Source organism: Silurus aristotelis (assembly GCF_946808225.1).
Source record: "Silurus aristotelis genome assembly, chromosome: 15".
Classification (NCBI taxonomy): Eukaryota; Metazoa; Chordata; class Actinopteri; order Siluriformes; family Siluridae; genus Silurus; species Silurus aristotelis.
Window position 1 is genome coordinate 8,841,802 of NC_139588.1, and position 24,187 is coordinate 8,865,988.

The window sequence follows — 24,187 nt, forward strand, 5'->3', positions numbered from 1 at the left end:
ACAGAGTGTCTCCAAATGAAGAGAACTCCACCTAGAGGTAGTGCGTCTGGATGAATCGGGCAGATCCGAAAAGAAGTAAGGGACAGGATTACTGGTCACTGGTGCCTCAAGAGTACGTTTAACTTGACAGAGAGAGGGGGGAGAAAAAGCTCGCCACACCTCCGTCAACAAACGAAGGGACGACAGCAATTGGATATCCCAGTTCACCAAAACACTCTAAATCCCTGATCCCTCCAGATCCTTACTTACCTAAGAAAAACCTACTGACAAATGTAATGTAAATGTAAAGCTTGACAAATGTGTTTTCAGGCTAGTAGCAGTGCAATGGTTGAAAGCCCTTTATAGGATGCTTTTATTTTAGACTTATGTATGCAAAGCCCTTTATAGGATGCTTTTATTTTAGACTTATGTATGCAGAAAATTATTGGTTAGTTCAAGACATGTAAGACACCTAAATTATTCCTGAAATATTGCACGGAAAGTTACTCATGCTTGATAAAACTTTCATTTTATCCTTTAGTTGCTGCAGTAGGCTGGGAAACGTAAAAAATGTCAGCTTGAACATAATGTTTCTCTGGGAGCCGCAAAAAATATTTAGCTTGCACACACAAATGCAGAGCAGTATATTTTAAAATGACAAGTATTTTCGTCCCATCTCATATTTTTGCCATCAGTATGTCCCCTTTGTTGCTGTGTACAATTCTTTTTGTTATAAAAAGAAAAAAATGTCTCATCGAATAAACTATCCACTAGGGGTGTAATGTTACACAAAATTTGCGGTTCTGTACATACCTCGGTTTTTAAGTCACGGTTCGGTTCAATTTTGGTACGTTTAGGGGGAGAAATGCAAAACATTTTTTTTATTAATGCAGTTTATTATTAATGTTTGTGATCATCAACTTTTGAACAGTTCACATTTTTAAAACAATTTTAAATAAAATGCCTGCTTGGTTAAATAATATATAAAATAATATTTTATTATATTTGATCAAAATAGAATAAATCAAATTAATGCAATATACTTTTTAATATATTGATTAAATTAAGTAATCAATTAAATTGGCACAAATTAAATTGATTTAATAAAATTAAATAAATGGAAAAAAATCTATTAAACATTTGTAAGACCCCATTTGGGAAATACAGATATGTATGTAAGTGTGTTTAACATTTCAATATAAAATTTTCTAAATGTCAGGGAACCACTGGCCATGCCTCCACTCGGCACTCAACACACTCGCAGCGCCTCACCTTCATACTAATCACCTTCACCTGTCTCCAATCATCACCCTCCCTTTATAAGGCTAACGCTAGCGCTATAAAGTCAAGATTTTGAGATTTTTCTTTTTTCAACTTTTTATTTTATTGCAAGTTGCATTTTGCATATAATTATGTGAAAAAAATGAAAATCTTGAATATTAAATCCATATCGCTATCGTTAACTGCTAGCCACTTCCTGGTTAGCAGTTACCGGTAGCGCTATTGATTCTTTAGCGTTTTCTTGCATACGCAAAACAAATCTTAATTCCGGAGTGAGTAGCCACAGTGACACTGCTCTAACTCTATTCTCTTTTTTTTTTACTACTGTCCACACACAAACACACACACACAGTCAGTCGGTTTAATCTATTTGGGTACCATACTACAGATCAAAAGCAAACGTTTTTTTCTAAATCTTCTTCCACAGGAATAGATACACACAGTGGTGGGTGTAGAAAGCAAAAACTGCACTCACAGAAGAATAGTATTATTAATTTTAAATCATATTTACTCAAATAGGAGTAAAAGAAATACATTCATTTTACGATATAAAGCAGCATCTAGTACATCTAGTATTTCCGCAGCGCTCTTTACAAATCAAGGGACCCGTGAACCCCACCCACCATACATTTTAATTTCAATGTATCATTGAATGTATTTAATGATTAATGTATAATTGCTAAAACATTTTTAACATTAAACAATTGTTCACCAGTTACCTACAGTTCCTGACACGCTTTGCTAGCTTCAATACATTTCACTAAGAATAAGTCAAAACCTTTGATTGTGCTGTTTGGATGTTTGGATTTTTTGTTCATAAACACTCAAATGCCCACATCCATGATCCGCAATGCTTTGGATTGGTAGCCAGGAGATGAGTTTGATCGGTGTGCTTGAACACAATGCAGAGAATGTGCATTATATTAGAATATATATATACAGTATATACTGGAAGTCTTTAGACCAGGGGTCCTCAAACTTTTTTTCTTTTTTTCCTTTATATAATGAAGGTGACAGGTCGGTCTGTAACAAAAAATTACATAGTTCAGAGTGACAGCCAGTATTATTGTGGATTTATTATGCCTCCTAATACTAGATTAGTTGATTATTGTTATGCATCATATAGACAAATGAGAATTACTTTGAAGTAGATATATAACCTATTAAAAGAGCATTATTACTATCAATTAAGGTTTTTTTTTCATATTCTTTGCTTTTGAAATCAAACGTTTACTTACTTTTGCATCTGCATATGGTTGGCGGGTGAATCTAACAAATATCAAGAGGTTGACCGATAGTGGATTTGACCTATACCGATTGCTAGGTTGGATCGTATTGACCAATAACCGATTAATCAACCTCTTGTTTTTAGAATGAATACTTGATAAAAAACTTAAACACTCCATGTAAAATAGTATAGTCATTAATAAATATATTATATTATATTATAAATAAAAATTATATAACTAATAATTTATAAATAATAAATATAACACTCTCTATGCAGCACGCCTTCTCACATGTAAAAGCAAACAGCTTGTGGCATCAGTGATTCGCCTCTAGAGGCAGCTCTCATAATGACAGCGGAACAGAAGCTGGAAAAACTATTGGTAAGGATTTTTGCTGATAGTTCCAGCAGTCTACTATCGGTGCCTCGGCCTTAACCACCAATAACGAAGGGAAATTTGGCTTTGTAGGCAAGCAAGAGTGTTGTAAATCTGAAGCAGGCAGCTACAGAAAGCTAATGGAGGGAGCACAGCAATGTTGTGGTGTTGGAGACAATAAGTCATAGGGCTGCATTCTAAATCACTTGTGGAAGTTTATTGTTTCTCAAACGTGCCAGTACTGAGTAGTAGAGTCTTGAAATGATGAAGGACCTAACAAACAGCTGAGTGACCTGTGTGGATTGTAAAAGCTGAATTCTTCTGATGTTGTATAGGATACCATGTGACAGATTAGCCGTGTGTGAAGAAAGGGAGAGTTGATTGGCTCTTGTTACCCCAAGGTTGCATGCAGTGCAGAGGTCAGATAGTCTGTCCACAGAGATTGCAAGATCTTGATCTTGATATGGAGATGAATGACGATGGAGCCTATGAGGTAATGTGAGAGAGTCATCTTCTGTCTTTGGCAGAGGCTTATTTAAAATATTTGGCAGAAACTGGCACTAAAAAATCTTTTCATATCAACTAAGACTCTTATCAGGTAGTGCATAAAGTCGTATGTTTCTTTTCATAATAGTGTTTGATCCTGTATATACTGTTGTAACTGTTTTTATAGCATTACATCAGCACAGATCACAAAAGAGAGGGATTGTAGTTGGTGCACTGATCACACACACCATCAGTTTTTTTTTACCTCTTAAATGACAAAGGTGTCCGAAAAAAACAAAGCGTTAGTGCCTTTACCTTTTCCTCTGCTGTGCCTTGATGAATGTGTAACCTGAAGACTTTGTGCTATGTAGCTTTTGGGCGTGCTTCCAGCCGACAGATTCTAGTTTGTGTTTCAGAGGGTAAAATATTAAACTATTAGAGCAAAGCCGCTTTTCTATACACCGAGCTGCCACTTTTGGTATGAGTTAAGATTTTTTTTTTTGGCTTTTGCTTTCTCCTTTATTTTCTCAAACACAAACACAGAAATGAAAGATTCATTTATTTTTTTCCCCCAAGACGATGTGTTCCTAAATCAGTGAAACACCTGCGTCAATAAGTTAATTTGTTTTTATTTGAAATCAGATTATATCCATTCCAACACTGGATAATGGAGGCTATAAAATCCTACATCAATTTCATTATGTCAGGCAAATGGTAATGAAAACCACAATAAATAATAGCGTGCACTAGAATCCCCAAGTTTCTTTGTATGTCTGCGATACTATAGATCCATATAGCAGAGGATTTTCCTTCAGATTCCTTTCAAATTTGAACCATAACCATACACAGTACAACATGCATTTAAAACATTTTAACAGCTGGTCCATGATAAAAAAAATAAATAAATTATAGATGTCAGTAAAATAGGAGTAAATTAGCATTTAAAATATAATAGAATGAGGAGTATACATACAGCAGTATTTATATCCCAGCATGGTAGAGCACAGTGTATCTGAGTTAACCTAATAAAAAGTGTGTGCAAAGAAAATCTGGTTATGTAGTTGGTGTTACGTGGGTAGATATAAGTCTGTCCTTTTTTGTTCTGGCACAGAGGGGGTGAATGAACTTCCCCTAGATGTCCGAACAGCTGAGTCACTGCCTATCTTCAAACCTTTTCCAGAAACATTTATACTCGCAATTTTTATGTCTTTATGTTTAAAAAAGTGTGCTATAATTTCTCTTACCATTAGTTTAGGCTAATGGTATCCTATGGTATTCTAAGTTTGCAACCTAGTAAAAAAGTGTTGATATATATAAGGGTAATAAATGCCGTAAGTCCGGTCTCTAGTTCTCTTGGTTAAGGGCCTGAATTGCCATCGGAAAGAAACTCATCATCATCCTATCTGACTGAAACACTTCTGCTGTTTGGATGCCTGAGTTCTTCCTGGCCTTGATCCAGCATCGCTTGCTGTAAACTGCAGATCAGGGAGCTCACTATGCATAGTTTGATCAGCTGATAAAAACGACTCTTTGAAGAGCTTGAGTGTCCTGCTTGGTGCTGTTCCCTAGCCAGGCTGTGTTGCTTTCTATCAGGATGCTCTCATTGTAGCAGGTGAAAAAGATTTCTTTCCACCGTCAAGTGCAGGGAAGGTGTATACACCGACCAGGCATAACATTATGACAATATAACATTATGGGAGGTGAGTGAATAACACTGATTATATCCTCATCATAGCACCTGGGTGGGATATATTAGGCAGCAAGTGGACATTTTGTCTGCAAAGTTGATGTGTTAGAAAAGCAAGAAAATATAGGCGTAAGAATTTAAGCTGGTTTGACAAGGGCCAACTGGGTCAAAGTATCTCAGAATATATTTCCCGCCCACATTTCTTGCATATTTTCCTGCAAAAACTGTAGCTCTTGTGGGTTGTTCCTGGTCTGCAGTGGTCAGTATCTATCAAAAGTGGTCCATGGAAGGAAAAGTGATGAACCGGTGACAGAGTCATGGGCAACCAAGGCTCATTGGTGCACGTGAGGAAAGAAGGCTGGTCAGTGTGGTCCGATCCAACAGACGATCTTCTGTAGCTCAAACTGCTGAAGAAGGTAATGCTGTTAATGTTCGATGGGTTAGGTTTTGGCAGCTAAAGGGGGACCAACACAATATGGTGGTCATAATGTTATGCCTGATTGGTTTCCATTAAGTTATGCCTGATCGGTGTACATTCTGTAAACATGAGCAAACAAATGTGACTAATGATTGAAGCATCCTACAGCAAATTATCCTTCCATGGTTCTTACGGACTGATATTTCTGCATGAAATCTCTTGAAAACACGTCTAATGCTTGGAGTGTTTGCCAAATGTGAGTCCACCATTTAGGTTTTCATTGGTAAGGACAGTGTTCACTTAACACATAACCATAAACAAAGAGAAGTAAATGTGAGATTCTGAATAATTACAAACTCAGTATGCTAGCTGTGATAAAGCTAGGCATGCTACTGTAAATAAAAGATAAGCTTTTTCTGCTTTGCCCACAACCTATAGTCATTTTCAGCTCTGGGACAACCATTGGCCTAATACTTAGATGAAGAGAATTAGAAGTGTGTTAAAGAAAAGCTGGGTACATGGGGCAGGCTTATTTAGGATGCTGAAAGCTGGCTTTAACACTGTTTTTGGCAGGCGGAAGATAGTTATCAGTGTAGATTAAGGGATTTGTGGGCCTTTCTTTCCCTGTGCTGCTTTAGGAAACTCACTTCCAACTTTGGGATCCTTGGTCTTTCTCTTCTCTGGCTTTTACTGATGCTTATAATAACTCAGGCTGAATAAGCCTGGAAGCAAGTATTTTATATTCCTCAGGCCTAAAGACTGTTAATAGAGTGGTAAAAAAAAGAAATGCAGTTTATCACAAACCATTGGCCTGCAGATACAAAAGGATCCAATAAAGCTTGGGTGAATTAGCATGCATTCATATTACTGCATTACTGTTTATAACGTGTGTGTGTGTGTGTGTGTGTGTGTGTGTGTGTGTGTGTACTGTTTTGTTTAATTAGCTGTGAATATGTGGGTTTTAAAGGCTTAGCTTTGGACTGCAGTCTCTCATTATCTCTTTAAGAGCAGCATTCACCATCCACGGCTTCTTATTGTTCTCTACCTAAATAGCATACCAACCCTGAAAGATGAGCTAATACACCACAGGAGCAAGGTTTAACATGTTCCTCTGTCTTGGGCTCCTCCTAATAAGCTCAGGTTGTTTCCGGGTACTTATGGTGTGTGTGCTAATACAGCATTGGAATGTACAGTAATATTTCTATTTATTGAAAGACATTATGAAAGATGTATATCTAAAAACTTTATAAAGAGACACCAAACAAATTTGACCAATTTCAATCATTTATAATCCTTTAGCGTAGATGTTTGTTATAAAATTCTTAATAATTTTGTTGTGTAACTCAAGTACATTCCAACTTGCTTTATAATTCAGTTCTCTTTAGTGTATTTTAGCTAACTAGCTAGCTAGCTTCCCAGCCAGACATGCACATGTAGAAGTGTCACTTTCTTGTAAGTGCACTTCTGCAATTTGTATTTGTATGTACGATTTTTATAATAGGTCATTATAATTGGAAGTTGGCTCTCCACAGTGATATCACATCCTCGTATTACTGGAGCTCAAGGCAACATTCTATCCCGTGAAATTGGTAGAGGAAGGTTGCTGTTTGAATGGCTTCACAAGTAATTAATCTTTCAAGGATTTTCTCTGCTTCCAATTTCAAACCACCCAGAAGGAAAAGATGGCACGGTTATTTGAGGGGGAGATTTCACATCTAAGGCTCAGAAAGTGCTTGAAAGATTAAAGCTGATGGTGAAGGGGGCTTTTGTCGCTTTGTATTACATTAATCCCTCGAAGACAAATTTTTATATTGCGAACAGCCATGGAGTTTTCGTGGATCTTTCGCCTGGCGTTGGACATTTTCCATGTTTTATTTAGCTTGATACCCATGTAACCACAAGCAGAAGGCAAGAAATTTGATTAAACATTGTTTTAGCAATTTTACCCATTAGTTACTAGGTCTTACAAATGCATTGGGGTCCTGTGGATGCAGTACATGAAGCCATAGTGCAAACACGATTTCTTTAAACGTTCAGTTTTCTTTTCTCTTAAAAAAGTTTGTTTAACGTGTCAAGTACTGTGCCATGTGTTCAAGAGTAGAAAAACAGCACCTTACAGCCAAACGAATCCCCATGAGATGACACAGACATAGAGCAACACCCTCAAATAAACCGTCAAAGCTGTTGAAGTGAGGAGTAGAAATTATGCCGCTGATGTTATAATGAGCAGGAGCTGAGTGGGTGGAGAGGAGATGATTGCCACTTCCACTGGATGAGTTCAAGTCGATGATTGCCGTATTACTCCAGTAGGGATACAGGCGTTTAGGAGAGGGCTAGGGGAGCCTCCCACGTGAGCTCTTAACACTCCATGCCACTTTAAAAAAAAACTCCTTTTTTTTTTTTCTGTCGATTTTTAACAGTTACCTGGCTCTTTCTGTTAAAGAGGTTGCATACTGACATTTAGCACTAGTCCTGAAAAACACACTCATCAGGTTTATTCTCCATACCAACTGCAGTTTAGAAATGGATAGAATTTAAAGGTGTCCTTATCAGTCTCTAACCAAGCAAAACATTTCTCAATAAACTCCCGTTCAGTGTTCTTTATTTTTTTTTTTATTAGACTTTTTGCAACCATGTATCTAAAATATTTGTTTTGAACTTTAAACTTAGCACTAAATAGAACTTATAGAACAAATTTAACAACTACTCACTAATGCCCACTAAAGTAACTGTAACAAATCCCACTGGTACTGCACTGGAAGAAAGACAGACAGGCAATAGTTTACCAAGCAGAGCTTTCTTTCTTTTTCTTTCACTTTCACCCACATTCTTGCAGTTTCGGACACCATTGCTCAGCATCTGTGGTGGTCCCGGTGTAATCTTAATGCTCGTTTTGCCCGGCTCCACCACTTACTAACCGCTGTGACAGTAACATTATTAATTTGTGGATTCACTGTCTTTGCTTTTGCACCTCTGAACATCTCTGACTATCCATTTGATAATCACAGCTCCACAAAAGACTTTCTTTTGCCTTTGATTCTCAAGAATATATATATATATATATATTTAATCATTATGCAGTCTGTGCTTAGCTGATGTTAAGTTCTGATATGTTTACCTAATTATGTATAATGTTATATTTTTATAGGTTCTTCAGCACCACCATGCAGTTCATGAGATTTCATACATTGCCAAGGATATCACAGACCACCGAGCCTTTGGCTATGTATGTGGGAAAGAGGGCAATCACCGATTTGTAGCCATCAAGACTGCTCAGTCTGTGAGTATGCATTTAGACTGATATATACACAAAAGATTTGTATGTGATTTTTGAACATCCCATTCCACATTAGTCTACTTTTCTGTGAAGATGTACATTTTGGATTATGCTTGTGGAGATTTGTGCTCATTCAGCCACAAGGGTGTTTGTAAAGTCGAGTACTGATGTAGGTGAGAAGTCAGTTTTCCAATTTATCTAGAAGTCAGTGTTCCTATAAAATTACGTGCCTCAAATCAATGGAAACTATTGGGATAGATAGATAGATAGATAGATAGATAGATAGATAGATAGATAGATAGATAGATAGATAGATAGATAGATAGATAGATAGATAGATAGATAGATAGATAGATAGATAGACTATATATAATATTACATATATAGTATATACATGAGTGTGCACATACTGAATCGTATCATGGAGTTTTGCATATAGTGTTAGAAAGGAAATCATTGCAATGCAGTTGATTTCCTGTCATTCCCTGTATAACTTCTTGTTGCTGCTTTCAGGTTGTAATGCATTTGATTTCCAGTAATCTTTTTTAGTTTATCATTAGTCTGAGTATGTGTTGTGAAATCTGCCCAGGGAAATTACTTGTTTCCATTAAATTTCTACCTGCATATTGTCAAACCAATTGCAGCAAAATGGATGTTTAAAGTCTTTTCTTAAGCGCTGTAGCTTTTTCTATTTGAGTGTTTAATTATCTTACTCAAAAAGAGCTTTAGAGAGCTCTTTCACCCTCACCATAGTTGGTAGGTGTTGCATGAAATCCTAATTAATGACTTTTATAATGACAGCAGGTGCAATTTGCACAAGGACACTTTTTGAAAAATTCATTTATCTAGCATTTGATGCATCCTTTATTAACAAAAACAAAGACTGTGTACCACTGCGCATGAAAAGGTGAAGCTCCGCAATGCTGGTCTGAAGATTTTATCTACCATACCTTCTTTTTTTTCTCTCTCCTTTTCTCTCTCTGTCCTATTTTTTTTCTCTTACTGCAATATGTTGCTAGTCTGCAGTGCTGCAGATCTATGCTGGATGTTGCTATTGATTTCCTGTTCACAGTCAATGAGTACACTGCTTCTGCCATCCCATCCATTCCCTGCTTGCTCTGAACTGCAGGTGACCCTGTGCGGTATGACGCACACTAATACAGGCAAAACCCACATTCACCATCTTTCTTTCCGTAGCCACATGATAAACAACGTTTCCATTTGTTTTATTCCTGGCTTACTTCCACCTCTTTTAACTTTGGATTCTTAGCCAGGATTACTTTCCTTAGTCTGCAGTTGTAACCTTTTCTGTTCACACTGAGTGACTTGCTTTCCTTGGTATCTGCCCTCTGCATGTTTTCTTCCTACATTTCTAAAAGCATTGCCTGACTGTGTGATGTTTACTGGTGAAAGCAGTAGAAATAAAACCCAGAGGCAAATTCTAAGTACAAGTGTTCTCTGTACATTTGGGCATTTAGTGGATTATTAATGGCATTTAGACTGTAGTGCATTTTTAATGATAACATGGCGCTTTGAAGTTATCTACAAAGCGCAAGTTTGATCATATGTGGCTTTTTTAGATGCAAAGCACTTTGTACTGTCACCTATAATCAGAGAGTATTTAGAGAGTAAAAGATGCATCAGACCCTTTAATCAAACTAAGAGGGGACAGACTTACTTCTTTATAGCTATGATGTTCGAGAGCAGTTTATCTCAAGTCTGGCTGAAAATTCAGACTTAGGAGCACAATGAGTGTATTTATATGGTCAAAAACAGATATAAAATGAATGAACAAGATGAATATAGAACTCAAGCAAAAACCCTCTGCTTAACTTATAGTGGGTCATTCAGAACGTCTTTAGATGCTGTGTTTCTTTTTTCTTGGCTTGCTACGTCAGTAAACATGCTGTCTGTTGTCTCTTAAGCCAGGTTTTACACTTTGGTTACAATCTAGTGCTTTGTAATATGTAGCCAAGAAACATAAACTGGTTACACAGGAAGAAGCCATCTGCCAACCATGATAACTCACAGACAAATATTTGTTGCATTTAACAATATATATAATGTATGAATACTATGATTTCTTTCTTTCTTTATTTTTTCAATTTATTGACAGAAACCTGCTCCAAAAAGCTTATTGTGTAAGAACAAAAAAGACATTCTGGAGCCACAATAATGGAAATGTTTTAAGAAAGATCAGTAGCTAAGATAAATTTTTTAATAAATGAATTGCAACTTACATTCATACTACTGAACCAGAGCAAGAATTATTTCATTTATTCACCTAATTAGGGGATTTAGAGCCTAGTAGTTTGTTGGGGCTGGGACCTGAACTCTTTTGAATATTTTTTTTTTATAAGTCGTCCAATGTCTTAACCACCGATTCACCATTTGCATAAGTTTTTTAGTTTGATGTGAAGTGTCCCTGATGTACGTGCATTTGCAATGACTGTAGTTTGATAATAGCTGCTTAGTTTACCAGCTGGACTAAAAATATTTTATTTACTTATTGCTATAATATTTCTTTCAACAGAGTCCCAAAAATTATATAATATATATAACACATTTCATCAGGAATATACATATCAATCTAAAAACGTGCAGAAAATGTTTAAGTGGCCAAATAAGGAAAACTGTATACTTGGTATCATATCACTAGTTATACTTCCCTATCCAATTTATACATGGATTTCTGAGTAGAAAATACGTCACAAATTTATCTTTCACTAATTGCCAGTATAAAACTCCTCACAATTTTAGTACATTAATTTATGACTTATCATTAATGCTTTCAATTTATCTTCAGAATTTCAAGACATCCTACAGAATGCAAACTAATAAAGATTAAAACAAGTAGAAAAACATTTTACTACATGCAGAACATTGTCACTAAGTTTAATTGTGAATATCCCTATTAGAAACCAGTGTATGCAAATGTGTATTACTGAAAGTGACAGTTAACCAGATTTGTACCTTTAACATTATCCGTTTAATGGCAACAGGATGTGAAATTATTAAATTTCTTGGCCTATGCTAATGTTTTGCTTTTTCAGAAGCTTCCAACAGCAACAACCGCATTGAAGAAAGAGACTTGTTAATACAGTTTGCAAATGCACATGCAATTCACTGGCACTCCAGTAAGCATTCAAATGTAAAAAAAAAAAAAATAAATAATGAAATGATTCCCTTGGGAGTTAAAAAACAGGTTCAACGTAATAAAAAATTAATAAGGTGACAGTGTATGTAATGATATGAGGATGGAACTAAATTAATCCAGTTTTCTGCACTGATCTTTTTCTCTCTCTAACTCTCACTCAATCCTCAGGCTGAGCCTGTGATCCTCGACCTCCGTGACCTTTTCCAGCTGATCTATGAGATCAAGCAGAGGGAAGAGATTGAGAAAAAGGCTCAAAAAGACAAGCAGTGTGAACAAGCTGTTTACCAGGTGCCATACACTAAAACCCACTACATATATTCTTACGCTTATACATTACCCACCCAGTATCATAGAAAGTCATGTAAATAAATGGATAGAATCTATTAGAAAATAAGATTCATAAGGAAGCTCTATTCTAAGCATTCGGAGATGGAGATTTCGCACTGTGAACAAACTGTTTACCAGGTGCCATACACTGAATCCCACTACACACATTCTTACGCTCAAACATTACCCACCCAGTATCATAGAAATGGATAGAATCTATTAGAAATTAAGATTAATAAGGCAGCTTTATTCTAAGCATTTCATTCTGAGATGGAGATTTGCATGTTACATATATATTTTAAAAATTTGTAATTTATTAGAGACATCTGATGCTTTTCTTTTTGTCAATCACAATAATTATGCTCTGCCTCTCATTTCTCTCCTCCTCTTCTGCCCTCGTTCTTTCTCACCTTTCCTTTGCCAATTTGCAAATTTTCTCTCTCTAATGCCAATCACTCCTAAAGACCATTCTGGAAGAAGACGTGGAGGATCCGGTGTACCAGGTAACGCTGCGTGTTCACTCGCTAATCATAGCGTCTGCTTAAATGTACCCTGTCCAATTAGTCTGCCTGCTGGGTTCCCACACTTTAATATGCTTTTAATCGTTCTTGTATAAATAAATATCTTCCCTTCATTCTCCATTCTCTTTTCACAAAGCCTGAAATAATAGGTCTTGTTATTTCATTGTTACGTGTGCATAAATCCATGGTGACTCATCAATTTTCGGTTCCCACCCACACACCCCTTTTTTTGTCAATGTGAGAAGGGTCTGGTGTTGAGAATATAAACAGGCAGAACCCCAGACCTGAAAGGTTTCCTAGCTCTTACTGAAAACAGACAGCTTTAACACGTGTCATCCTGGGCTTTGTGTGTATGAGTGTATGTGTGAGCTGATGTGTTGTATTTGTATTGTATTGTATTGTATTGTATTGTTTATTCTTTGAATAGGTTTCGTTTTTTCAGATTAGATCATTTCCTAACATCACATGTGGGCAGTGAAGTTTTGAATAAGAAGTCATTGTGCTGCGTTTATCTGTGGCGTAGCCCTTGGCGTGGCGTGAGCTGAAATTCTAGGCTAATTACAGTAATCTTTAAAAAAAAAAATAAATAAAAATGCAAAATATCTTTAGAAAAATCGCCTATTACATACACAATAGTTTTCACTGCTGGAATTGTCAGCTCTGATGAAGCAGGCATTGTGTACATTAGCAGGCTTCCAGTGAGCAGTGAATAAGTCGAAAACTAATCGGCAACTAGGTTTAGAATAGTGACTACATAATGATAGAGATTGCACTATTACCTGAAACCGCAGTGCATCAAACAGAGTGGAGTATGCGATTAGGTAGAACGCTGCACACTGGTAATGGTACAGCGTCTCTGTATGGTTCCTGCATCATGGAGGAAAAGATCACAGAAGTGGGCCTGCTGTTTGGCATGTATGAGCTATGTGGCCTTCTTATTCGCAAGCCGATAAACCCCAGCACCCAACGCCCCGAGAGGATTTTACCGACCCTTTGTTACGAGCAGGCCTTGTTTCTGCATCACTAGCGCTTATATTTACAGCACGTGGCTCATTAAAAAATACATGAATATTGGCTGCAAAAAAAAAGCCTGAGAGGATCCTGCACCTGTGATTTATTTCTGCTGAATGTGGGGAAATACACTGCATCGTCCTGCTTGTAGAAAACACAAGTTGTACAGGAATTGCTGGAAAATTACACATGTACAAGTGAACACTTCACTAAAGAACACATAAGATCTCGTCTACTATAACTCGATTAACACCACGTTGTTCAAGTTTCCATGTATATATTATACAAAGTATACTTTCAGGAATTTTTTTAATACTTTGAGTATATGAATATGTGGCAGGAAGCATGACCAAAGCATCATCTAGGATTTTAATATCCAAAAGGGTTATAAGGATTAGGTGCTTTACAAGGTCATGGTGGCTGGTTTTCTGTTTTTTCTTTTCCTTTCTAAACATTCTGCTGCATATTCTCTAATTTTTCCACTCCCTTTCCTTTTCCCCTCCTTCTTCCTGTTCCTGTTCTCCTTCACACTTCGATCTCGCCTTTGCTGCTGATGTTGTAGTACATTGTATTTGAGGCGGGACACGAGTCCATCCGTGACCAATCAGAGGAGAGCATTTATCAGGTACATTGCCACTCCCTATAATAGACTTAAATAGTCAGGTGTGATTTATTTTTATTTTTTTATTTCTTTCAGAATTTGATTTACTTCGAAAACCTTTCGCAAACAGTTTAGCCTCCATCAGAAATGGTTCTAAATTATTTCATAGGACATTTTTTTAAGGCTGTGACATCATTAAACTAGGACGAATATCCCGATTGTTCTCAGGACAAGACCATTACATGAATCGACGGAGTCTTTGACGGAAGAGTTACTGACACTTTTCTGTGTAGCTGCCAATGTCCCACCTGCAAATTAGACAGAAGAGACAGAACGAAATGCTATGCTACGCCACGCTAATTCACCGTGACAGCAATGTCGATGATTTACATTCTGTGCGTTTAACACCGTGACCGTGACAACAGCAGGTGCTCTCCCCTCAGGGTCCGTTGTGTCTCATCACCTGTGGTGTCAGTGTAACACGTGATTTGAGACGGCACCAAATTTACTCGGGCTTAAAACAAACCTGGGCGCTGCTCCTAGACAACAAGAAGTGGTTCATTTAGCGTCTGCTTAGTTTTGTGTAAGACAGAGATAAGGAAAATGTCCAGAGCTGCCCATTACATATTTTTATATATATATATATATATATATATATATATATATATATATATATATATATATATATATATATATATATATATATATTATTTATTTATTTTTTACGAATTGCTATGCTCTAATTTAGACTATAAAGCTCTGTCCTTGGCGCTGCTTCAGCAATCAGCATTAAAGAGACATCTGCACACTGTCGGAAGCATAAAGAGCTGTGGGCTGATCACCCGCAACATCAAACATACGATATCGGCCAGGTCAAATCTGATCAGCGTGCACATCATTTCTTGTGTTTGCTGATGGGAAGACATTAGGGGGAAAATCGAGTAGTTCATTTTTGGAGACATTCGTTTGTGATGGAGGCTAAGCTTCAACTAGGAAAACACTGAAAGCTACATTATATATGTAGAATATAATGTATTATTTAGGATCTCAGGATTTGGAATTGGGTCTGATGACTGTACTCCCTAGTGTTAAAGAAAACGTCCACCCTGAAATGCATTAAATATGTTTAAACGGAATAATCTGTCATGTGATTAGTGATTCTAGTGATCAATTATTTTTGGTGGAGGCTGCATTATCATTATTTCTGTATCAAGTGAGCTCCTAAAGACAAGAAAACAAAAGAAAGTTTTTCTTTAAAAAAAAATAGATTATTATATTACTACTATATAATTAAGGAATCCAATATTGAACTTTTGGGCTCATCAGTTTGAGTGAAAAGTACAGATTAAATAAACAGTTAGAGGAGTAAAGAGCTGCTGCAGTGCTCTTTAGCACTACAGATCGGTCAGTGGACAGTCAAATAGCATTGTGCGTAAAATGTCTGAATCCAATAACGAGAGTAAAAAAAATAAAAAATCAAAGCCAACTTATAAAAATTGCATCTTGATCAGATATAAATATTGTTTCTACCAGGGTGGATAACTGTTAACTGACCTAAACTGAAAGCAGAGACGTATTCTGCCGCCCGAGTAAGCGGCGAGCATCTGTATCTCCTCCCGCTCGACTAATGAAAGCCGGAGCGAGTGATTAATCACTGCCATCTGCTTTTGATCTTTAAATGAAAGCGATGGCAGGGGGGAAATAATAATAATGATAATTTCAGAAACGAGCATTCTGAGTGAAAACCTACTGGGCTGCAATCAACCAGACAGGCAGAGGAGCATTAAGAACAATGGCAAATTAAAGAGAGGGGAAAGGTCCTGGACACACACACACACACACACACACACACACACACACACACACACACACACACACACACACACACACGCATGCATGCAAACATACTTACATGCATAAATAATCAAGCAAGCAACAGTGTGGGTCAATGACTGGTCAGCGAATTTGCTTGAGAATGCACATTTGATGGAAATAAAATTTTTGACAGCGAACAGAATAGCTTCGGAAGGGTTACATAAGTTAGATTTTTCTAAATATATTCATCTTCAATAGACTAAAACACACACAAACACCCTTTTATTTTTTTACACTTTTCTGAAAATGTAAAGTGATGTAACTTGTGCTGTGCTCGTGTGTTCGGCTGGACTCACCGCCCACCCCAGGTCCCTACCAGCCAACAAAAGGAGGGAGTGTATGACGTCCCAAAGCGACATCCAGTGAGTGGAGCTGTGTGTGTGTGTGTGTGTGTGTGTGTGTGTGTGTGTGTGTGTGTGTGTGTGTGTGTGTGTGTGTGTGTTTTTGCCTGTCAACTTTCTTGCAAGCCTTGAAATCCACAGGCTTCAATAATGCTGTTTATATGAGTTCATCATATTTGTTGTTTTCTGGATGATGTGTGTGTCCTGCATGTTGTGTGTGCGTGATGATTATTTTTCAGTATATGTACGTCCTTGCAGTGTGCATCATAATAAGAGCTTGCGTGGGTTTTTTTTGTGCTTGCATGCTGTTTGCTTGCTTTCACTCCATGCATAGTGACGGTGTGCTCAGTGCCAAGTCTCGGAGGTGCCGCACCATGACTGCGTAAGAATCATGCATGAGCTAATCGGAATGAGCCTGGCTCTGGGTTTTACATGCTGTTTGTTGACTGCCTGAGAAGACAAGCGCTAAGGCAAGGTCAGACTGCTGTTCTCATTTATTTAGGGTCTGTAGCTTTAGATGGGACCCGGTTCATCTCGGTGTCTCTGATAAAGTCATGCTTTGGTCATGATATGGCTATTACATTTGTTGGGTAGATTATGGCTTAACAGCCTCAAGTGTTATGGCTGCTCTGTTAATTCAGTGCTAGCTTTTGTTCATTTCAGTACCCCCTCTTATTGAGAATTCACTCATTCTCTCATTCCTACTCAATTTTTTTTCTAGCCTTTTCCCACCAGCTAATCCAAAGTGTCTGCTTATGGATTTCAGTGTTACGCCTTTTCTCAAATCCTTACCATGTCATTCTCTTAAACCTTCTCCAAAGCTGTTGTGTTATTCTTTCTCCCTGTTTTCATTCCATGATTTGTTCCTCCTTTTATTTTATTCATCCCACCTTTCTTTCTGCTCCTTCTGCTCTTTATTTTATCATGAACTATCAAATGTGCATTCCAAGGCTCCTCCAAGCTGCCAAGCTTCTATCAATAAAATATCTCCTGTACTATGAGAAAAACCCACATCACCTCTCTCTCTCTCTCTCTCTCTCTCTCTCTCTCTCTCTCTCTCTCTCTCTCTCTCTCTCTCTCTCTCTCTCTCTCTCTCTCTCTCTCTCTCTCTCTCTCTCTCTCTCTCTCTCTCTCTTTCTCTCTCTCTCTCTCTCTCTCTCTCTCTCTCTCTCTCTCTCTCTCTCTCTCTCTCTCTCTCTCTCTCTATCAGTCTCTCTCTCTATCAGTCTCTTAGCCTTCTCTTTCTTTGCTCTGCTCTCTCTTTTTTTTGCACTGTTTCTCAGCTATGGCGCTTAACTCCATCCTGTGTGCACACTTTCGCGATCAGTCATTGCGCCGGAGATTAGCCAGACAGCTTTAATTAAGTGAATGCAAAAACACGTGGATAATTAGCATCTCCTGCGAGACAGTTATTGATAGGTGCTTTGTATTGATAAAGATTGAGAAGTGTGCGAAAGGATTGTAGGGGAAATTTAACGCATGGATGGATGCGATTGAAAGTATCAAGAGCTTTGTGCAGGATTAGGTTGCATCAGGATACGACCCAGCATGCGTTCCCTTACAGATGAGGAAACTAAAACCAATGAGAATGAGTCAGCTAACGGTTACCACGGAGACCATTTATGTTGTGGAATTAGGTGAATGGAATCAGCGTTATACGTTCGCTTAATTACAGTAGTACAGCTATTTTTGCTTGGTAGACATTCGATTATACACACTTCTCTGTTGAATGAGTTGACTATATGAGTCTTCTACTGTGATACCTCAGAGAGTGTAAACGATGGATAGATGACATCATCGCTCATATTACTGTGGTCTACCTGAGCTACTGGGTCTAGGGTCTAGTAAACACTAATGAACAAAAGGTTCACCATCACCCATGCAGGTAGTAAAAACAACTCACATAAGTTGTTCTACATGCTTTGTGTCCCGTTTCATAGAACAAAGGTGCTCCAACCAGGGACCCCAGCGCTTAAACAATAGAAACTTTAAGAAAAAGAAATTATAAAGACACAAATGTTTTCTTCTATAAGTATAGTTCGACTTCTTTCATATTATTTAATTATAATGGAGGCACTGTAGCTTTTGAATTCCTGAACCTTACACATTGACCCTTATACCAGTTATACTGTAATAAAATTTGAATTTAATAGACTGAATAAATTTAGCTAACATACCTTAGTTTAACCTTTCCTTTGTTAAGGTAGAAAGAGCAATCATCTACGATTTATATCTTACGACATGGTTTTATATGGAAATCTGGATTCATTCTTTCCCCCAAAAAGATCCATATAATTTCCCCTTAACGTTACAACGATTTCTGATCAAAAAACCTATTTATTTTATTGAGTCTGGAAAAAACAAGAAAGTTTGAAATTGAACTGAAGACTGCAGACCATTATTGCTTGTAAATTGTGTCTCCTTGCTGTTGTAGAGATTGAACATTAATGAGCATGAAAGTTCATTACAAGTTAGTAAACGCTAGATTTATTACAGAAGGCTTTAAGTTTCTGTCTGATATACATTATGGTCCAAGTGTCTAGATCACGTTCATGTCTTAAAACTAAAAAAAAAATTAAGCACGTTTTCAGAATTTTTTCATATTTAAAACAAAAAAGTTATATTTAATATGTAAAAGATTAATGCCTATTCCAGTGTATGATATTAAGCATGTTAATTGCTTTGTACAAAAGGCACGGTTTCCCTCTTATATAATATTTTTTTTATTAGAAGCTTGCGTTCGGGTGGATCTCCAGTAGGTTTAATCTAACATAGATTACACACTGCCGTTAAACCCTAAAACTAATAAACTCAGAATTTCATGTAATTATTTTAAAGATTTGTTGTCAATAATAAAATTTGTAATGTAAAAACTTTACATTTTCACAATTTTACTAGTGCTCTCAGACATCCTAGACCTCATGAGCAGAATGTTCTTTTTTCTCTCCTCCTCTGTCCATGCTTTCAGCATTAGTAGGAGTGAAATGACATTTGGTGGCAGCAGGCTGGCTCCTGTTGCTTTTTCATTACAGCCAGCTCTTATCTCTCTCCTAGGAGGTTTTTATTAGCTACCTCTACCTGCCACAATCCGTCTGTCTTCCAATGCTAAATGCTATAGCGCTAAAGCAAACAGGTCTTTGAGCAAATCATCCTTTTGGCTTAAAATTCTTTGGTCTAGCCCTGTTGACCAATCCGGAGTATGCTTCATCATAAATTTGTTTAGTTTTTTTATTTAACTGCATGAATGCATGAGTGTGTGTTTGATCGTGTACGCTCGCACTGTCAGTTAAAGATATAAGTAATGATGGATTTATCACTCCTCCTCTACCCTGCGCCTCGCTTTTCTTCTCTTGTCCTTCTGTAATTTAAATGCGTTTTAAAGCGATGCAGGATGTGAGATCATAGCAGATGTTGTTCATGGTCCCCTGCTCTTCTCCAGCTCGTACTCTTTAGGGAGGCCTATACGAGCACATTACTTTCCCATTAAAGCCCTTCTGGCGACCCAGAGAAAGATAACCGATCTGTTTGCTTTTCCTCCCACTGCCCCTGCGCTTGTGACTGAGCTGGGGTTAGGTCTGAATGAAAATGAACTTCACATTATAAACAGCTATTCAGATGGTTAAAAGCAAAGTAAGATTGGAGCATGCAGAGTTTATGATTGAGGTGTGAAGTAGTGTAGAGGATGGGGCACAGGTTTCATGGCCTATGACCCGAGTTACACAGGTGAAGTCTTTTTCCCAGCCCATTGTCATCTATAGCATTTATTTTTGACAACCACAACCTCATTCTATTCCAAATGATCACATTTTCCCAACTGTGTGTGTGTGTGTGTGTTTGACTGTGTGAATGAGTATAAATGTTTTTACCATCTCATCCCATGTTCCATCTAACCTCATGCTGCTATTTCAGAGTGAACATAATGGCCAGACCAAACTGCTGGATCTGGATTCTGAGCTAGAGTTGTTCCCTCAGGTAAGGTACACACTGGTAAACATAATTAGTACAAAAAGGCTCAGCTTCAGCGCATGTGTATGATGGATGGATCAGTCATGCTCTTTTGAAATGACAAAATGAACGTGATTCATACACAACCCTTATTTAATCTATTGCCTCGTTGCTCTATAGCTTTATAGCTGATTTAAATTGAACGTCACACTACCTTTCATAAGTGTTAGCGGCCTGCCGTGTGTGTGTGTGTGTGTGTGTGTGTGTGTGTGTGTGTGTGTGTGTGTGTCTTGAAGTGCCCTTGACCTGAAATGACTTAAAGGTCCAGTAATAACCCAAGTATGCCCTTTTCTATTCCTCCTGAATCAGATGCCTGACTCTTCATTAGTGACCCCTTCTTGTTCGCATTGAATAAAACCCTCCTCAGGCCCAGATATTTTCCATACCAACTCAGCCAGTAAAATAAAACGAAATAAATGTCTTTGCCATTCTCAGTGTGGAGCCTCATGGGACACCTAGTGTGAGCTGAAAGGTCAAACACATCATAGGGAGATTGTGTGTGTGCGTGCGTGTGTGTGTGTGTGTGTGTGTGTGTGTGTGCATATGTGTCAACCTACTGTGCATGTAAATTCAGAGGCACATTTGTTCTCTCGCAAATCTGCACAGGCTATAAATACACACTAACCCAAGTTCTTTGATTGTATTCAATATCTTTTTTTAATACATGAAATAGCTGATAAAGAAAATGTAACTCTAAATGCGTATTTGCAAAATCTCGGATTACTTTTACTAAATGGATCAGGCCAAAGCTTTAAACATACATTGTTAAAGAATATATGAGGAGTTTTCATTCCCTGTGATCGTGTCAGCACATGGTGGGTATAAGTCATAACCTCGTTTCATCTTCGTCATCATAATCCATTCAACAATCTGTTAACATTCACACCCTGCTGCCACTGGGCACGTATGTACGCTCATGCCAGCTGTTAACCCGGAGGTAGGTGTCAATCGAATGGAGGAGAAAAGTGACTGTGAGCCCGAACAAAGATTTTACTGTGTGTCATATTTTCTCTGTTTACTACAGAATATCCACCAATTAGAGCTTTTTGGAGACATGTCTACTCCACCTGATATCACCTCTCCCTCAGTGAGTGCACACATGCAGACACACGCGCACACACTAGTGCTCAATTTTCCCCACTTATATAATCTGCATATGTACACGCTGTGTTTGTGTTTGCTTTCAGACACCTGCCTCTCCAGCTACCGCTCTAGACCCCACGCTGCTCCACCAGCCGCCCTCTGAACTGTTCGCTGCATTCAACCCTGCCTCTGTGCCCTCAGGTCAGTTTAACTATTTATGTGTGAGATGGAGAGACTGACAGACTAAATGAAGTGTTAGTTCCTCTTGCTGTAGAATATGAACGCTCTCATTCCCCGCCTGTATAGTGAATTACATGGCAAATGCTTTACAAGGGCTACATTTACTACCCAGTGTAGCTTCAGTCCAGTGCGCCTGTGATTGTGTCTGAGTCGAGTCCCTTCGGATAGTTTCTTTAGTGCAGTCATAAAGAACTAAGCATAGGAGTGACTTCTAGGATTTTTATGGCTGTGCCTGTGTGTGTGTGTGTGTGTGTGTGTGTGTGTGTGTGTGTGTGTGTGTGTGTGTGTGTGTGTGTGTGCCTGTGTGTGTGTGTGCCTGTGTGTGTGTGTGTGTGTGTGTGTGTGTGTGTGTGTGTGTGTGTGTGTGTGTGTGTGTGTGTGTGTGTGTGTATACACTATATGAAGGGCATATTGGGTGACTTTTCCAGCCATAAGTGGTTTTTCCACAAACTGTTACTACAAAGTTCAATTGTCTTTAGTTGTGGTAGCATAAAATGTTCCCTTCACTTGAACTAGGAGACCCAATCCTGTTCCAGCATGACAATGTGCACAAAGCCTGCGCCAAGGTATGCTTTACCTGGGTTGGAATGGAAAATCGTAAGTGGTCTGCTAGAGATCTGACCTTAACTCTATTGAACAGCTTTGGGATGAATTGGAATGCTGACTGCACCCCAGGAGTCCTCACACTACATCAGTGCCTGAATTTTCTAACACCCTTGTGGCTGAATAATCACAAATCTTCACAAGCACACTCCAAAATCTTTCCAAAGATTTAGGCTGCATTGTTCAACTCCTAACTAAACCATTTCAACCATAACAAAAAATCCTACTGTTAACTTGTGGAATGCATGTTTTTGCATGTCTGTCAGTTGTCAAAAAATATATATATTATATGATATCACAAAACAAACATAGTATAATCAACAAATTTGTTGCTATTAAAATAAAAAGAATGAGACATGATGAGTGTTCAATCCAAGAGCAGGGGTGTCATCCTTAATCCATTGAATTTGAGCCATATCGGAACTCTATACATACATACACATACACACACTCTTTTACACTTAAATATACACACAATTATTCTCATCAGTGAATCACATGGTGGAAGTACAGTGCATAAAATCATGCAGATACGGGCCATCAGCTTTAGGTAATGCTCACATCAACCATCAAAATGGCAATGTTTTTAACCCTGGCATGATTGTTGGTTCCAGACGGGATGGTTTAAGTCTTTGGGGATTTTCATGCACCTGATATTTTCATACACTTGGGATTTTCATGCACAACGGTCTATCGAGATTACTTTAGAATCCAGTTTTACAGACAGAAAAACACATTTTTGATGAGAGAGCTCAATGGAGAATTGTCGACCTTGTTTATGCTGACAGAAGGGTTGCAGTATCTCAGACAACCACTTTGTACAACTATTGTGAGCATCTCAGAACATCTCAGAATGCACATCACGCTGAAGGCAGATGAGCTATAAAAGCAGCAGACCACATGGGTTCTACTTCCGTCATTGAAGACAAGAAAGCTAAAGATGCAATGGAAACAGACTCAACAACACTGGATCGTTAAAGATTGGAAAAACTGAGCAAAATTTGTGGAATCTCGATTTCTGATGAGATACACAGATATAATGCGAGTGTGGCTTAGAGTTTTATTAGAAATGTATAAGAAAAAGAAAGGTCATATTCATTAACACAGAGCCTGAAGTGCTCATGAGTTTCTCAGTAATGCACATAACGCTTTCGTTTGCTCGTAATTAACTTATTCTAGTTAAGGTCAGCTTAGGACATCACTAACTATGATGTTTAATAAGGATTTAAAAAAAGATATAACCTTATAAGTACATCAGAAAATGTGTTAGGAATGTGTTAATCTGGCAAAGTAGGCACTGTCTACAAGATGATTTCTTTAGGAAATAACAGAAAAGGGGATCAAATAAAACCACACATTCATCCCAAGTCACCACTACCTCAGATAAATGGAATCATATTGTATACTAATATAAAAGTGTCACACTGTGCCATTCTTAGGCTGTCAGTCTCGGCAGATGCTCTGGCAAAAAAAAATAAAAATAATAATATTATCAGAACACAAGCTTTAGTATCTTAGACTTTGCTTTCATTTTTTGAGCATACAAATAAAAGTTCTTTTTCTTTTTATGGTTCTTGTTATATCTTCAGAAATGACATGTCTTCTGCAATATCTTTATCATCATCATATTAATGCTCATATTTGATAATAACAACATCTCTGGCTACGATGTCAAGATGTGACAGACATTG

General features: G+C 37.8%; 1 protein-coding gene across 21 annotated transcripts in view; it reads left to right on the top strand.

Annotated features, from left to right (window-relative positions):
* The window catches only part of dab1a (DAB adaptor protein 1a), a 389,113-nt gene that overhangs the window by 343,881 nt on the left and 21,045 nt on the right, over positions 1-24,187 (top strand). For 5 of the 21 annotated variants that reach the window (XM_083563331.1, XM_083563328.1, XM_083563332.1 and 2 more), the window contains 8 exons: positions 8,604-8,735; positions 12,058-12,177; positions 12,681-12,719; positions 14,311-14,373; positions 16,533-16,586; positions 20,475-20,537; positions 21,595-21,657; positions 21,758-21,854. In XM_083563331.1, the coding sequence (XP_083419457.1) occupies positions 8,604-8,735; positions 12,058-12,177; positions 12,681-12,719; positions 14,311-14,373; positions 16,533-16,586; positions 20,475-20,537; positions 21,595-21,657; positions 21,758-21,854 (631 nt within the window). The remainder of the gene's footprint in view (positions 1-8,603; positions 8,736-12,057; positions 12,178-12,680; positions 12,720-14,310; positions 14,374-16,532; positions 16,587-20,474; positions 20,538-21,594; positions 21,658-21,757; positions 21,855-24,187) is intronic. The other 16 variants (XM_083563325.1, XM_083563323.1, XM_083563329.1 and 13 more) reach the window with 8 other exon arrangements.